The sequence below is a fragment of the Eutrigla gurnardus genome (genome assembly GCF_963514095.1).
Source record: "Eutrigla gurnardus genome assembly, chromosome: 3".
Lineage (NCBI taxonomy): Eukaryota > Metazoa > Chordata > Actinopteri > Perciformes > Triglidae > Eutrigla > Eutrigla gurnardus.
The window spans coordinates 12,685,686-12,703,989 of NC_139917.1; the positions used below are offsets into that span (position 1 = coordinate 12,685,686).

An 18,304-nucleotide genomic window follows, 5' to 3' on the forward strand; every position below is an offset into this window, starting at 1 on the left:
AACATTTCACCTACATACACAAAGGTTTTTCTGTTTGATTTATTGTGTTTTAAACATTGGCATATCAAGTATCTTTGAAAGTATTCCTGGATTTTTACATCATACAAAACTCAAAGCTGCATACAATCCATCCAAAATATATGTATATTTGACATATTTAAACAAATACAAAATACATGACATTGGTCGTCTTTCCTTCATTCATCCAGCTCATCAGTCTGCAGGTATTTGGAACAATCTGCAATCTTCTTGATCCGTGTGACACTCAGAGTCTCGGAGCACATGGGACACACCGTCTCTGTCTCTAGCAACCTGGACACACAACAGTTCAGGCTAGATTTGTGAATGTGACAATGAATGAGCGAATAGATTCACCAGTGCTTATACTGGAATAGTTCAACATTATGGGGGATGCAAATAAGGATATTTCCCAAAGTATAGAACAATATAAGAAGGAAGGAAGCATCATTACATCTCTAAACTCACATTGGTGTATTTGAGTGAAATAGAACATCTTTGTTAACAATAACTAACTAACTGTTCATTATATTTGATAAAATTCAGGAGGGCTAATGTGAGCCAGCTCTAGTGATAATGTGTCCTATAGTTGTCAGTAGGTGGCTGTATGGCCAGACTTGAAATTCCTCTACATATCTGGACCTTTATAGTGGTACTTAAAATTAGAACATAAATTAGAAAATAAATGGGTGCTCGTACTTTTAGCCAGCCAACTGCCACCAACTAATTTGATTTTAGAAAGTATTATCAAGTAGGTTTTTATTTCTACCAGCTGATCACTTTTCAACATTTTATATAAAAAATGTCTTGCAGGTAAAATAATAAATAAATAACTAATTTCTGAATCAATATATAACATACATCCATATACCTGTGTTTGGGCAGTTTTACAAAAAGGATGGACTTACAGAACGAACTGAGAGTAGAGTGCAGGAAATTCACAATGAGGACACACAGACCAGTCTTCTTTCAGCATATGACGACCCTGAAAGAATGAAAAAGGTACTAAATGATAAAGATACAAGTGCACTGCAACTATTTTGTTCAGTGTGTCTATGAATAATTCAGTGACTGTGTGTTTGTACCGTGGCGATGCAGTAGGGCAAGTTGTTCTTGCAGGAGGTGCACAGTAATTCATTTTGTGGCAGCTGAAAGCCACAGCATGGACATGGTGTCGTTTCCCCCTCCAGCTCCGATGTGTCTGGACGTCTGTGGTGTGGCCAGACATGTAGTGAAAGGGAGAGTGGGTGAGAGAGAGGATGAAGGAGGCAAGAGATGGCCAGGTGAGGTGAAGAAGGAGGAGGTCAGGAAATGGCAGGAGAGGAAGTTTGACAAAGGAAACCACAGGCTTGAACATTCCCATCACTCACCGAACCATAGCCTCGATCTTCTTCCTGTACTTTGGGTCGATCTGGTTTCGGTACTCTGGTCTCATCAGCATGGCAGCAAAGCTGAAGGCCGAGTTCTTCAGTCCGGCACGGTGACACTCGATGACTGCTGACGTCAGAATAGGAACAACATCTATACACGCACACGCACACGCACACACGCACGCACGCACGCACGCACGCACACACGCACACACACACACACACACACACACACACACACACACACACACACACACACACACACACTTAATTGACCTGAGTATTCTGAACCCATTCATAAAACCATTTGCTAGAAATCTGGGTGTCATTTTTAGTATTAGTGAAAAACAGCTTCTACCAGCTCAGAATCATCTCTAAAATAAAACACTCCCTGGCTGTCATATCACAATCTGGAACAAGTTATTCATGCCTTTACAACATCACGGCTGGATTACTGTAACTCCCTCTACCCTGGTCTCCCCAGTCCCTCATATCATGCCTCCAAATGGTCCAGAATGCAGCCCCTCAATGGCCAGGCCCCATCTACACCCCCACTCAGCCACTAGGTCCTTAAGATCCTGTAATAAGGGTCTTCTCCACATCCCCTGCTCCAGACTGAAACAAAAAGGTGACAGGGCCTTTGCGGGTGCGGCTCCACCAACTGCCACCACACATACACGACTCCATTTCTGCCTTTAAATCAAGGCTCCGAACCCTTGCTTTCTCCCCCCTTTATTTATATTACCTCTGCACTTTGTCTGTTAGCATGTGGATGTTTGTGTTTTATGTGTATTTTTATTCAGCAATGTTATTTTTACTTGTTGACCTTCTTAATGCACTATGTACAGCACTTTGGTCAGTGTGAACTGTTATAAATGTGCTCTATAAATACATTTTACTTACTAACTTACACACACACTGATAAGACTTCTGTTGGACAGCTGAACTGATTGACACATGGATTGAATAGTAGACTCACGTGCAGGGAACTTGCTGATGTTGTTGCTGACACGGATGAGCATGCGGGCTCCTTTCAGGTGGTCTCCCCTCTTAACATGGATCTACATAATATCATTTACACAGCCAGAAAAGATGACACACTTATGTTAATGTTAACATTAATGAGATGCTACGTGTTACAGTCACGTTTGTACAAAAAATATTTTCAAGCAGAATATGTGAGTAGCTAGTAAGCTAGAAAAGTGCTATATAAATGCAGGTCCAATGCCTCCCAACAAAAGGATATAAAACATTTGGAGAGAGTATAAAACAAGAGATTCACCATGAGTACAGTAAACGATCTGGACTGACACATGGCAGGTGAGTACTGACCTTGACCAGTAGGTAGGAGTGGAGGATCATCAGATTGGTGGCCATCTCAGCGGGGATTTTAATCTTCTGGGCCTGCAGCTCCATGTACATGCTGAACAGCACATCATGGGCAATACGGTAGTTTCCTGTAGGACATGCGAAAACAAGAAGCAGGAATCATAACACATTTGATCACAGTTTTTTTTCCAATTGCTTAACGACAGCGAGCACAACTGGAGTCACATGTGCAAAACTCGAGCTACGGTCTGCACAGCAGCAGTGAGGATGACCAAACTCTAGCTCTTTTTTCATTGCTTGAACACAGTTTTCAAAAACTGTAAACCACACATTCAAAACAATAGCATCAGACAGAATTACAACAGAAAATAAAAAATGTATATCTATTGAAGCAAACTGCTGAACTAACTAACTAACTAACTAACTATCTTCGGTTATCACTGGTACACAGAGTTTGTGTGAATATGTACCTGCACACTGCTCTTCTCTAGCGATAATGATGGCGGTGCGAGCGGCCTCCCTGTACTGCTGCAGTGCCATATACAACCGGAACAGGTACTTTGCATCCTGGGAAGAGGAGGTAAAGGTCAACTTACCATCACAAGTCTAATTAACAGCGGCACCCAGAGACAGATTTACATACATTCACAGGGTGCATTAGTGCTGCAGCTTTCATTCAGTTTGCATTGTATTCTGTGTGATTAGCAGTGATGAATGTCACTGCTAATGACCCAATGAGGGACGGGGGTCATCTAATACATGTGCATCTATTCTGCAGGGCAGAGTGTCAGCTGAACTTAAGTGTCTGAAAAGAGCCAAATCAAAGGAAATGAAAAGTGATGCTGGAATAACATAAAAAGCATTGCAACATATATTATATAGTATGCCATTAAAATCGCATTAAAAAGTCACCGTATATTATGCCATTTAAGAAATCATTGAAAAATATTTGTATCATATGCCAACAAAATGTAATGAAAATAGGCATCGTATGTCATTTAAATGTACAATTATTAGTAAATGTTGCTATTTAACAGTATAGTATTCCATTAAAATTCCATTAGTATAGTATGCATAAAAACCGAATATATAAGTCATAGTATAGTATGCCGTTAAAGAGAGAAATGTTTAAAACAATGATATATTACTGGATCACAGCAAAATCATGTTGCTTTGAAAGTCACATCCACTGAGACAAGATGTATTGATTACCTTGGGCATACCGTCGGTCTCTCCCATCAGGTACTCTATCAGCTGATTGGTCAGAGAACTGTCCTTGGCCTGACCCACCTGAGACACAAACACACACATCAAAAACATTTGATTCTTCTTCTTTCATTCTCACCGTTTTTATTTGCACTAAGATATTCGGTCTGACCCCCAGCACCTCTCACCGTTTCTATAGCCATCTCAACAGCCGTGTTGTCGTCAGTGTTCGGACAGTTCAGTAAGTGCTTCAGAGCCTGAGAGTCAAAGAAAGAAGAGGCCCACACATTGGTTGGACTGGTGGACGGACGGGTCAGAGTGAGTCAAAGTCCACAGCTGTTTGAAGAGGTGCATTCATGTCATAGAGGTAAATAATAAAGGAGCATTCTTACTCGGCTGTACTGTCCACACTTCTGAAAGAACTTTCCAGCCTGCAGGTGTTTTTTTTCTCCCTCGAAGTAAAAAGCAATGCTCTGGTAGTCCTCCTGCGTCGCCTCAGGACCTGATGAACACACACCTCAACAGTCATACAGACCGTTTCATTGGAACCGCAGTGCTAAAAATCACTAGCAAACACTAAATAAATTAAATCATTTAAGGTAGACCCATTCAGAATGTTTGCTTGAAAAATGTAAAATTGTCTACACAGTCCATATAAACATTTACACACAGACTGACCAATGATGTCTGCATAGACCTCCATCTGCCTGTGCTGTTGTGCCAGTTGGAAAGCTTCATTGTTGCACTGAGACAGCACCAGGATGTGGATGGCTGAGCCGTAGTCATTCAACCCCAGGAAGAACCTGAGACACAAACACATGTTCAAGGTCTACTGGAGGAATAGGAAAACGTGGCAGAGGTGACACAAATAGTTGAGTAATTGGTCCGCAGAAAATAATTTGGCAACACACTGATAATTGAGTGATGGTTTGAGTCATCAAGAAACAAGACAAGAAAGTAAGTATCTCAGCGTTTCCATTGGGATTTGCAACTTGATGATGTTACTAAACACGAGACCAGGAGACAGAGACAATTAGTAATACAAAAATTATATAATCTTTAAGTTTATGAAACATAACTGAGTGTTTACCAGTAATACCTGTGCCGTGACAATAAATTAGGTAAGTAGAAAACACCTGTGCTCTTGTTTGTCCTACCTGGCAACCATCTTTGCACCGTCGATGCTCTGTGTCTCCCCGACGATGCGAACAGCCTCCTCGGGGTTGTTCAGGTGGTCCAGCAACACGCGTATCACGTTGTCCCAGTCTTTTGCACTCTCATAGGCCCGAGCAGCGTCCTTATACCTGGTGCACACAAGTACACATTACATCGGCATCTTCTATAATGATGTGATTATCTCCAAAATCACAGACATTCACAGGAAGAACCTACTTGCCGTCCACCTCCTTGGCTTTGGCGTACTGCAGGTGGATCTTTGGAGAGGAGACATGTTGGAGCAGCTCGCCCACCTTCGCCCTACGAATGGAGTAACATGAAGCAGAATTGTTTAAAGGAGGAGAGAAACTTGCGGGTCCGAGGGTGTTGGCGTTTGGCTCACCAGTTCTTGTAGCGAATGTAGACCGACGCAGCCTTGTCATAATATTGTCCCTTTTCATAGAGCTGAGCGGCTTCAGGGAATTGCTGTAAGAATAAACATTCTCATTGAAAAACATTATCTGATGCTCAGATACTTGTAACACTGCTCGAGAAACACACACTATATATGTGATATGTGATATGTGATATGGGATATGTGATATGGGAATTGACCAAAACATATAGTTTAGAAGAAGAAAACAGGGAAGGCTGACTCTCTACCTTCATGCTCTCCAGTATGGCTCCACATTCCTTCTTGAGGACTCTGCTCGGGTGCTGAATTGCCTGAGCGGCTCCTCTCCTGGTGTCGCCCATCCTGATGGACATCCTGGCTACACCGGCTTGACACGCCTCGTCATGCTCCTGGAAATGCAGAGCCAGGGGAGAGATGGAAGCTGATGGAAAGAGGCTTCTTCAGAGTACAATGATTTCATTATGATCACCTTTTTAACACTGACTAGATCCTTCCATGTATTTGTAGACAAACACAAATCATAAAAAAAGTATAGTAAACCTCCCTACCTGTCTGCTAAGTGTTCTTGGTAAATACAAACAGCGTAGAAAGGACAGTAGATACGACTAGGAGGTATTTTCAGCCAGGAAGCATCATCAAACATGGACTGAACATGCCATTGATTATTACAGGAAATAATAGATAATATATCATGAGTGGTGGAAAGTTGTCACTAGCGAGGTCGCATGTGGTAAACATAAAGAAAACATCTTATACTCTTATCACTGCAGAAAGTTCACATACTGCACTTACTTTATTATCGTGGGTGATGCCTTTTTCATAGTGTGCTAGAGCATTCACATAGTCGCCACTACAAGGAGAGAAAGAGGTTTAGATGGATCAGGTCTACTGACTGGTGTGTGTGTGTGTTTGTGTGTGTGTGTGTGTGTGTACTTACATGAGCTCCAGATGTACAGCATATTCCTTGGATATAAAGGGAATTTGGTCTTCCGCTAACCTCTTGGCTAACATAAGAGCGCTGTCCCATTGCAACAGGTCTCTCCTCATCTACAACACACACATTAACACAACACTTTGTCTCAATGCGTATAAGTCAAATGTGAGGACCACTTCACCAAAGATAGTCGTTCACACCACATGCTTTGATGACCTAATCTTGCTCATGGCTGCCAATCTGCTCTGTGCTCATACGTTAGCTGATGTCATCATGAATGCGTAGCGTGCACCCTCCAGTTCATCACCAGGTTAACACCTCGCTCTGTCAGCACTGTTTGCAATGTTAGCACCGTTAGCTGCGAGCCGTCAGCCCAGCAGTCTCGATAATGAGAGTCAAGTGGAGGCAATAGATTTGCTTTGAATTCCATACTGAGCACATGTAATTACTTTTTTTATGGCATACTATATTATAAAAATGTTTACGACATACTATACTCTGACTTTGTTAATGAGAAACTATGTCTTTTTACCTCCAGGGCAGCGATTGGGCAGCCTGAGGACAGATACAAGTCCTGGGCCAGGTTGTATTCATCGAGAAACATGGCCAAATGTCCCGCCAGTAAATTCCTGTCCTCTATACCCTGGACAGAGTGAGATGGAGATGGAGAGAGAAAGAAAGAGAGAGGGGGGAGGGGGGGGGCGCATCAAAATTGTCAGACTGAAGCGAATGTTTATCATCAAGAGGGTGTGACATACAAGCCACGGTTTGTGTGTGAGGCGTACCTGGATGCCCTGCAGTGACAGGACCATCCCCACATTGCCGCTCATGCTAAAGACCTGGATGGCCATCTCAACCTCCATGTGGATCAGGCAGGCTTTGCCTACCTCTGCCCAGTCTGTGGTACTGCCTGCAGACTTGCACAGAGCACAGGATTCATGGAACCTGGACAGGAATATAGATACGCACATACATATTTCAAAAGTTGAAGGTGATGTGAGAAGAATGAGATCAAAAACAAAAAAAACCACCAGAAACCAGAAAAATACTAGAAAAGCATGTTTTACTGCATCTTGAAAATATGTCCGGAAGAAACCAATTCATGTCTTGTCTTTGCATATTTTTCACAAACTGTCTAATACATGTAACATCTACCATGTTGTGCATACTTGTGGTATCCTTAAAACAATAAATGGAAGATATAAGCCCTGTACCCGGGCGACAGAGCCCTTTTGCTGCAGCCGCCCCCTCCCTCAGGAATGCCCTTCCCAGCCATATCCACAATGCCAACACTCTTCCTTTCTTCATGACAGCCCTCAAAACACACCTTTTCACACTCTTTTTTTATAATTTTGTTTGTTTTGTTCCGTTTTGTTTGTATGAATTTAGTTGCTATTGTGAAAGTGAAGATCTGGAAAAGCACTATATAAAACTGATGTATTATTATTATTATTATTAAAATTATTCTAATTATTATAAAGGGACAGGAGTTACATCATCATTTTTTCTCTCCAATTCTATAGACATATACATTTGGACAAATCCCTCTGTTTTCCCTTTCATCAATTGTAAATCTTTTGCATCGATAATGTTGATAAATTACTTTGACTTTTAGTAGCGTGGTGAGTGTGGTTGTTTTTGGCTCTCTACCACTCTCTGTCTGTGTTGTCCGCGGTGAAACACCGTGCACCCTAGATGACGGCGAGACACAAGAGACTCTCATACTGAGCTACTCATACTCAGATATATCAGCCCCAGCTCACACATGGAGCTCCGCGGAGGAGAGACGGACAGCAGAGTTGGAGAGTTGACAGCGGCTGCATGAGTAAAAACAGTGTGGCAGCCGATACTGATACTGATCTTTGAGATGGGATCAGGACATTCCTAATTACAGATCAACCGTCCATTAGGGCATCCATATGTACCCTAAACAGCATCATCTTATACAACTAAGCACAGATTGGTCTTTCCTTATGGGCTAACAAACAAATATACAGATGTATAAAAGATGGATATCTCTTTGTCCATCAGGAGCACACATCATGAGTATCTCCAACATGGCTGACCTCTTGAGCATCAGTGCCTGGGCGAGCTGCTTGCTGAGCCCCGGCTGTGTATCCGTCGATGTGCCGGTTGAGTTCCTGAGGAACGAGTGAGTGCTCAGAGACACTTCGCTGGTCTTGCCACTCGCCGTCTGACATGTCAGCTCCCCGTTGTGCAAGAGCAAAGGTTTCTGGGAAAAGAGGAGTGCGGTGCTCCCCACCAACACCACCCGGGGGCCTGGACACACAGAGTGCCTACAATTACATCACTTGATTATGCTAACAGGAGTATGTCATGGGTACTATCAGCCAGATTCTTTTGCATGATGTCCTTGTGGCATCGCCCTACCATATATGGTGGTTTTGTGCAGGGCGTAGGTATAGACCTTGTCGTCATCATAAGCAACAAACACTCCTCTGTCAGCATGCCAGTTGTCCCACAGCACTCCTGTGATGGTGGGAGAGAAGTTGGGGAGCTCAAAGCAGGAGTCTGTTGCCTGCATTGGATGCACACAAACACAGATTGAGACTGCTGTTAATTCAAATCTGTTATATGACATCACACTGCTTTTCCCTTGTAAAGCACTTTGTCATCGCTGGTTTTAAAAAGTTCCATATAAACGTTATTAATAATGTTATCAATGGTATGCATGCATAGATGTGTTAAGTAACCACATGTACTAACATTGGAAGGGGAGAGCAGGAAGCCGCTGTTCTTGTCGTCGATGAAAACCAGCCGTGTGCCATTCAGGTCTGGGAACACTTTCCTCACACCAACCGAGTGGCTATAGCTGCACACAGTCTCCCAGTCCTCCACCAAGACACACACCACATTACCTGACTGGGAAACACATAGCATCATTAGAAAAAGAGGAAGGGACAAAGGCAGGGGAGGATGATGAAAAGAGCAAACATGGACTCAGGCTTCCACTCATTACTTGTGCAGCACCTTCATTGAGAACTGGCTTGAGGAGACACATTACATTCACAAGGCTCCAGAAAAGTCTTGAGGAAACATGGAACTAAATAGTGTCCTCCTCTTATGCCTCGCTACAAAAGAATGTAGTGGACTGACTGTGAGGATGCGTTGAGCCTTACATCAGTGCCGTAGTAGAGGAAGTCAGCGGTGAGTGCGTGGCAAAGGATCCGGCCTTTTCTCTCATCATCTGGAAACAATTTCATCTGCTTCTTCTCATCCTGGTCTTTGCCTTCAATCTAAACACATACAAACAGACCTGTAGTAAATTCTATGGGCTACAGGTTGTCCTAAAATAAAATAATGAAGCATGCTCAATATCAATCAATTGATCAATAAAAGAGACACGAAGCACTAGCTCACCATGTGGAGCTGCACTTTCCCCTCAAACAGCGCTGCTGCGTAGTCTGAGTTCAGGCACATGCTGGCTATCGTCCCCAAATACTCAATGTCCTTTAGCTTATTAAAACCTGAGTGACAAAACAAGGCAATACTTTAGATGACAAATAATAATAATAATGTCAGCTACAACATGGGTTTCCTGGTTTAGACACACACCAGGTTCTTGGTCTACCAAGGCGTAGAACCAGGCTCTGTTGTTCATTCCTACAGCCACATGGTACGGTCCCATCGCAATGAAAGTAGGCTCCACTTCCACTTCTATGGTGACGGGACTCTCCTGGAAAAATGCACAATGCATCAAAGAGTGATTGAGAGTGGGTTTGAGCTGTAAAACTGCTGTCTTATCAATATTATAGCACAAGTATTCCTAGAACCAGAACCACCGTGTGACATCCTTGGACTGATGTCATCAACCATCAACTACTCAACCACACAGCATTACTCTGTATCACTAATGCAGAACATTTCTGCTTTACACATTTCCTATTGGTAAATACATCTTAAAAACTGTGCGTCCTGGGTGGAGGTATGCAGTGTGTGTGTGTGTGTGTGTGTGTGTGTGTGTGTGTGTGTGTGTGTGTGTGTCCTCACCCCCTCGACCTGGTTACACACAGTGACCTCCAGCAGGGAGGTGAGGTAGGCGAGCCGGGTCCCAAAGCTGTCACCCAGGATGGGCAGCTTGGTCAGGAAGACATGGAGCGTCCCTTTCTGTGTGGAGACCGCCAACAGCTGACCGTCATCTGTCCAGTTCAGTTGGTCCAGGCCTGGGGGAGGAGAGTCAGAGCCGGATGAAGGAGAAGTGGGTGGTGCATTCAAGATGTCATGAATGTGTCGTGCCTCCTGAGGCCTGTCTTACCTTTGGTCTCATCATCCAGACGAACGACGTTGCTGATATCTTTGAGCTCGGACAGCTCGTGGATCTTTATGCTGCAACAAGAACACAGGGCTGTAGTTTTTTCACTTTCACAAACAAAAACAGCTCGTGTGTGTTTCCTTAGAAAGCCTGTGTGTACCTGTTGTCCCCGCAGGAGGCAGCCTTGTTTAATGCTGGTGAGATGGCCACACTGTTGAGACTATCTTTATGGTTGTGAGCCTGATAGAGTTCCTGTCCAATCTCCCTGATGTGAGTGGAAATAACCACAAAGTACCCGTGGGAGAAGCCAATCAGTATATACCCATCACCGTACCTTGAAAAGACACACAGAGGACTCACTTTAGTACAAATACCGCCATTATTCAGTACTAGCGTTTCATTAGTGTGGGATAATGTGCAGTACCATCGGTAGGACACAATGTGTCCGTAGTGGCGCTGGAAGGTCAACTCTATCCGGTTTTCTGGCTCGTTGATATTGAACAGCATCAGTATCTTCTTGTCCACAGATAAACTCACCTGAAGGGTTGATATTTTGCGAAAAAATTCATAAAAATGTGTTTTTATATTTTTCCCCGTTACAACAAAAGTAAACAGCAAACAGCCAAACACTAAAAAAGCCCACAAACGTACAGTGTTCTCTCCTTGCCCAGACCTTTCATCAGTCTTCATCACTGAAAAGTAAACCTCAGCAGGCTCACCACGAAGTGTTGTCTGGAAAAAGAACAGAATGAAAATCTAGATCCTCCATTACTTCGTGATACCGTGCCGTCCTGCACAGTCAACTTCATTTTTCACATCACATACAGTGCGACCGCAGTATGATTACTTTTACCATTGGCTGCTCATAATACGAATTACCTAGAAACCTGAGCATTTGTGAGTCCAACTGGATGATGCAAACAGTGAAATGGTCCTGGTCTGAAAATGTGTGCCGCCTGTGTGTTGATGCTACCTGTCTGATGGTGTCCCCCTCGTGATTGCTGATGCTCAGAGTGCTGTCATCACTCCCTAGAGCCAGTAGATTCTGAACACTCCAGCACCCACAGGTGATCTTCTTGGTGTGTTTACCTGTGTGGTGAGAGAGACAATCAATATAACAGAAGTGGCAAAAAAAAACGAACAAAACCGTAAACAAGTATCTGTGCAGTGTGTTGTGTGTGTATTACCCAGAACAGGGATCTTGCGTGAGGTCTGCTGGTTATAAATCAACAGATTTCCTTTGACTGTCCCGACTGCTAACAGTGGACCCTTTGACCACAAGATGAAGGACATCTGATCTCTGTTGAAATGACAGCAGGAACCAAACCCAGAGAATAAGGAGTGATTAAAAATACTTCCACAGCTACTGTCATCAAGAAAAATGACAGCTTCTCTTTTTGAGTAATATGGGCTGGAATTATGAATGCCTTAACACTGGCATTGGATTCCAGAGAATTAAGGCACTGATAACTTCTCCCTGCTCACTATACCTCATGCCGCTGTCTATCTGGGATGTTTTGTTGACGCTGGCATCCCAGAGATAGATGGAGCTGGATTTTGCAGCAATCACTGCCAAAATGTCCCCATCTTTATCCCAGTCCATCCCCACACAGCGCCTAAGGGGAGTGGGAGAAAGAAGAAAAGGTAAAGGAACATACTGTAAAATACTATTTAACAGACAAAACTGGAGCCAAAAATGGTGTTCTCACACTTACCCCGGAAGGTTGAGCTCAGACCACTTGTGTCCATGTCGATCAAATATTTTCACTGAGTTGTCCTGTCTGTATGATTAGAGATATCATGCACATTTTAGGTACGGCATAGATTTAAATCTTGTATAAGGACAGGTAGATTATTACAGTTTTCCTTGGTTTTTACTCACCCTGCAACAGCGATATAATTACCAAGGTTTTTCTGCCACTTATACAGTAGGCCGGAACCTGTCCAGGCTTTGTCGGCTAGGACGAAAACGCTCTGTGCACAGAAAGATTATGTTTTAAGTAAGGTGTCTTTTGAAAAAGATATATACAAATATTTGAAATCAAAGTATAGCGTTCATAGTTTTCTACAGATACTTATACCATAACTTCCAAACTCAATAATAGTTTCCACTCATCCTAACCGGAAAGATTACTTCATGGTAGCTATTACTGCATAGTACTCCTGCTCAGCTGCTCGTAATCATTCAAATGTTTTGAACACACTTTATTTCAGCATTATTGACAAACCCGGAGCAATATTATTGTAAACAATCTGTTCAAAAACCTAAAAGTAAGGTGTAGACATGAGTGAAGACATGATTTTAACTAACTTGACATTTTTTAAAATGCTATTTCTGTCTCTGTGTTTTTGAGGGGCACTCCACCAGTGTTACACGTCCAAGGGAATTAAGTCTTTAAATTACTCAAGTGACATCACTTTAGCATTCTCGTTTTTTTTCTTGTCCCAGCAGTAACAATCTGATGAAAGACAGTGTTGATTTGTGTTATGAGATGTTGAGGATCAGGCATTTTTGGAGTTTGAGGGATATTCCCCAACTATATGAAAGTGCAGTATTAAATTACTGGAGTGCCCCTTTAACATACACTTGGTCCGGCATGGCTTTTGTGTCCAAACTTTCCCCCACGTTGTTTGATGCACATTAATAAGCCTCTGTGCTGGAAGTCTGAACCGTTTCTGTTCAAAGCATAACCACAGAAATATCAAACAGTTAGGTGTATGTATTTATCATGGGCTGACAATGATACATCTTCAGGTGTTATCAACAGGTTCTTATCTGGATGGAATTTGGCGATTTTTAATGGAATGAATGTGATACAGAGTGACAAACACGAATCTCCACTCCGCATAAACCCATACCCTGTTTGTAATGTTACCTCATTTATAAAGTTGAAATTCGTTACACGGATTACAGACAAACAGCTAATTGCTGATGTAGGCTACCGTGAGCACGTCTACACTGTTGTGATTATTCTGCTTAATACAACACATGGTCTTATTGTTTAACGTATCCTGACATTTGGGGAAAACCTGTAAAATGTTAACTTTAAAACGGTACTTAGTTGACTTTAAAAACGCTCAACAAAATAGCTGATCAAGCTAACGAGACAGCATTCCCAGTGTGATACAATGAAAGTAGCGTTAGCAAGTAGCCCGGTTAGCTAGCTAGCTAGGTTCCGTGATAAAACTCAACCCTAGAACAATGGGACCAGAAGGAATGCTGGCGTTGTAAATTAATTCGCCGATACTAACCTTCATCTCGATGGCGTTTATGCATTAAATCGATATTTCTGTTCAAAACTTCTTCGACACGTCTGCTGTGTGTATCCCACAATACTTCACTCTGAAGCGTCCACAGAAGACTGCGATGTCATGGCAACAGCCATCAGCCAATGATGGCTTAGTTTGGTCTCGAGCTTTCTTGTCTTTCTTTCTAGTTTTTTTGGCGGTTGGCAAACAACTGTCTGGTGCATTATTGCCACCAACTGGTATGGAGTGTGAATCAAATAACCATATATTAATAAAACGAAACAAATAACTAAATACTTAAATAAATAAATAAATTAATTAATTAATGATCAATGTGTCCAAATCTGATTCTTAAAACCTTCTCCTCTTTTCTGATTTTTCCTGCACAACACACCCACCCACACACACCTGAAAAATGCCTCATATTATATATCCACTTAAAAGTTGAAGGATTAAACAGGTTGTGAAGCTGAAGATGATTTAAAGGTTCTGTGTACTCCCTTGCCTCTTTAGAAGTTATCAAACAACCCAATATAAAACGAGCCTGGAGGAATCGAGCTGTGTTTGCTGAGATGACATTTCACAGTTTATTGACAAATGCAATTAACTGAAAGAGCAGCTCATTAATAACAAACTAGACACTTATTGGATGTTTCATGAAGTCCAAGACAGCAAATAGTGGAACTGATTTATTAATTCTCAAAGTTACGCCATGTGTAATGTTGCTCCGCTTACTGAATAGATGATCCCATCTGGTGGATTTGCGTAAATGCAGCTTGTAAACGCCCCCCAGGCTGCAATACTGACACCACAGATGAACAGTAAATCTGTAGAATCGCCCAGTGGCTGTTTCCTGTGGCTAGTGGTAATACGGTTTGTAAAATTAAGCTTCTCTGTTACTTTCATTATATATGATCGTGCTGTTTCTTCGTGTATGTACAGTAAGCAGATGTCTTTGTTTGCTGGCTGTAGGAGAGGGAAGCTGCTCTCTGACCCATATTTATTTCACCTGTTTAAACCACTGCAAGGGACAGCATCTACAAACACAATGCAGTAACATCTTCACACCTGTTGCAAAATAAATACATAGTACATTTGTACTCATAAGGCATGTCTGCTGGTCTTTCTTGCAAACCTCAAGAGCATCGATGTGCCAATCACAAGCACTCTGCTTTCAAGTCGAGAAAAAACATCCTGCTTCATCGATTCAGTGGTAAATTATTCTCTCTATCTTCACTCATCTTTCACCTCTTCCAGACGAAGCTTAGCCACACAAGTTTCATTCACATGTGTAGGTTTTAAATGGCGATGTGATAGTGAACTTTGACTGTTTTCATAATTCAAAAGATACCAGAAAAATACAGAAATGGACAGTTTTGTGTGACAAATCCATATAAATAAATTCCAATGTTTATATTGGTTTCTGGTTTATTTCAGGGTGACATACAACAATAAATGGCAAGTTGATAATATACTTAGGACAATTTAAAGGGATAAAACAATGTAACTTTGAAATATATATATGTGTCAAATATAATCAATTAATAATAATGGTGATGTATTATAGATGGAACTACTCCACAGTATATAAAGTAATCATACCTAGTCCTTTACCAGCTACAATATTGAAGTGATGCTTACACATACATTCATCAATAACAATAATCCCTAAATAGAATATGATTCTCAAATGGGCCACTCTGCATTATAAATGCCTTAACTATGGCACTTTAAATATATTTTGAATGAGACCTGAAGTCAAGTGCTGAACACACATGGTGTTACACCACAGAACAGCAGTTTTACTGTCATTGAATCTTGTGATCCTAAAAGCGTGTGCTTTCACTATGGATCCAGTAGCTGGCAACCTCGCGTCATTTAAAAACTACACGTTCCTGACATCTGCTCTTATCGTTCCTGTGATCCTTTCAGCAATCAGTGTTGCTGTTGAAAGAGATAAAACACCATCTTCAACTCGTCCATCTACCGAGCAGGATCACTGTACCATTCTGTTCATCTGAAATACATCAAGGTCAGCTGCTCCCCCCCTCTCTCTCTCTGTGTCTCTCTCTTGTTATTTCATTATTGATGAAAGGCAGAGGGAAAGTCTCTGGTGACACAGCACCTTCTGTGCTTCCCCAGATATTGATGAAAGGGTGACAGCTTATCATTGCTATACAAACCTGGAAAGAAATGCCAGCTGTGACACAAATATTCACTGTGCCAAAGCAGGAAGCACCCTGCTGACTCAGATCTCATTAAGATGCACTGGAGGAAGCAGCTATATGATTTCCAGGCAAAACGGCGATATTAGAGCAGAGAGATGAAAAACAGCACACTGGATGAAAAATGAACGTTTTGAAATGTGTTTTGCCAGTGAGACAATAAACCCCCAAGTGAGGTGATATGCTTCTCTAATCTAAGGAACATTGTCTTACAGCCAAATGTTCTAATGTTATACAATCCAATAAGGGACCGTTCCGTATGGAATGGACCACTGGAGCAGATGTTCGTGTTATTGATGTGAAGTATTAATAACTGATCATTCGTCACTCAATATTTGGGATGTGACATATTGAGTTGATAAATTGTCCGGGGGGAAATAACGAACAGTTCCTAACAAAAGAAGACAATTTGTTTAACACATTTTCAAGAAATAAACTGTTCATAATATAATAATATAAATTAGACCAATTTAAATAATAAATAAATAAATCATGAAATGTCAATGATTTCCTGTGTTTAATCAAATTCAATGTGTTGAGATCAAACAGAATGTCCCACAAGAAAACTTCTCAAAGAGACTCAGTTGTGAAGGAGCCCTGTAGGGATTATACAGGTGGGCAATGCAAAGTCATACTGGACATCCGACTGGACATCTGTTTATCTTGCAGGACTCTGTAGATGAGGACTGCAGGACTCCTGTAGCTTCTGATATGGGCTGGTTAACTCCCATCAGACTGCTGGCTATCCCTGCAGGACACCTTATTATGCAGGTTACCATGAATCAGCAGAATATAAACATTCATGCTTCGCTAATTAAACAAGAAGTCAATGCACCATGAATGTACTCTGGTGAACTTTGAGAAGCTGTACCTGTGTTTGGTAGCTGCTGCTTAAATACTGCATCACAAATCAGAAAGAACATTTCAGGCATTTGTCCATGATCACTTTGCTACAATTCTTTAATACAATGGAGCAACGCTGAATCAGTCCAAGTTGTACAGAACAACACACACATGCATGGATGCAAACTGCAGCTGTCCTGAATATGTTGGCCAGAGTGAGACAGTCCTGGATGACAAGAGGCCCTCATATTTGAATATATGCCTGTGATGAATATCACGACACTATGAATAGAAACCATCTCAGAGTGAACTCCATTAGCTGCTCTGGAGCTTTTGGTTTCATCCATGATGGAGTTTGCAATGTTCAAATTGCAACGACAACTGATCCGAATTTTGCTATCTATTAATAGCGTTAAATAAAGGTAGACTTTACATCGCAAAATATCTACAGTGATGACAATGTTGATGGTGGAGGGGTAGTTGTGTTGTAGAGATGTTCCAGATTGTTTATAAAATCTATATACTCTGTTTTTTCAACAAATAGCGAGGTCATGAAGCTGCCTGCTACATACAGATGTGTACACCTGTGTAGACCAGAAAGATGTGCAGCTGCATGTCTGACCCGTTCGCAGCTTACCTGAACATTTGGATGTGGAACATGTGGCATCGGGCTGTGGCCCTTTCCTGTCTCCTTCTTGTTCCTGTCAGGCATTAATGGACTCAGGTTCTCTTAAGGCGGCAAGACAAGGTCACCGGTGTCATTTCCCGGCTCCACCGGGAGCCGTTTGTCAGAGCTGCTTATGATTAAAAGCTTTCCCTGTAATAAATAACAGAGTGAATCAGTTGGCTACTGGCTGCTGTCCCGGGGTTAAAGGATCTGTAAATTGTGAGCATTCCTCTTCCTCACACTCGTTTCACACAGCGAACGTTTCACCCTGCTGCTGTCTCTGGCTCGGGCTGCAGCTTTTAAGATGGGGCATCCACACTTAAGAGTAATGTGGATTCATATTAACCCGCAGGCCCGGAAAATTAAATCAGAGCAGGAAAACCAGCATTAAAATCACAGAAACCTTTGAACTGGGAAGACCGTCGTCAGGGCTCTGCTGATAGGGATGCTGTTAAGAGATAAGAGCCACATATAAACACACAACTTTACATCATAACGGCATTTATATTGCTTCTGTGACAGATGGAAGCTGCAGAAACATGTGCACCATAAATGTGATTGAGCTGTTGCTGTAAAACTGTACATTACTATTTTACAAAGAAAAAATACAGAAACTAGTG

General features: G+C 42.0%; 1 protein-coding gene across 1 annotated transcript; it reads right to left on the minus strand.

The window, feature by feature from the left end:
* Window positions 1-32: 32 nt before the first annotated feature.
* wdr19 (WD repeat domain 19) lies at window positions 33-14,075 on the minus strand. The gene is made up of 36 exons (XM_084005849.1): window positions 13,953-14,075; window positions 12,583-12,674; window positions 12,416-12,481; window positions 12,191-12,316; window positions 11,888-12,000; window positions 11,674-11,789; window positions 11,352-11,432; window positions 11,125-11,237; window positions 10,861-11,034; window positions 10,704-10,774; window positions 10,439-10,611; window positions 10,004-10,124; window positions 9,809-9,915; window positions 9,568-9,684; window positions 9,155-9,310; window positions 8,819-8,966; window positions 8,494-8,707; window positions 7,213-7,372; window positions 6,960-7,070; window positions 6,431-6,540; window positions 6,286-6,343; window positions 5,742-5,882; window positions 5,482-5,564; window positions 5,316-5,399; window positions 5,081-5,227; window positions 4,602-4,726; window positions 4,316-4,425; window positions 4,112-4,180; window positions 3,930-4,007; window positions 3,188-3,284; window positions 2,721-2,845; window positions 2,368-2,449; window positions 1,389-1,539; window positions 1,104-1,227; window positions 927-1,003; window positions 33-312 (listed from the first exon to the last, which is right to left on the minus strand). The coding sequence occupies exons 1-36, from the start codon at window positions 13,956-13,958 to the stop codon at window positions 198-200; spliced, it is 4,041 nt and encodes a 1,346-aa protein (XP_083861975.1). The 5' UTR covers window positions 13,959-14,075; the 3' UTR covers window positions 33-197.
* Between the last annotated feature and the right edge of the window lie 4,229 nt (window positions 14,076-18,304).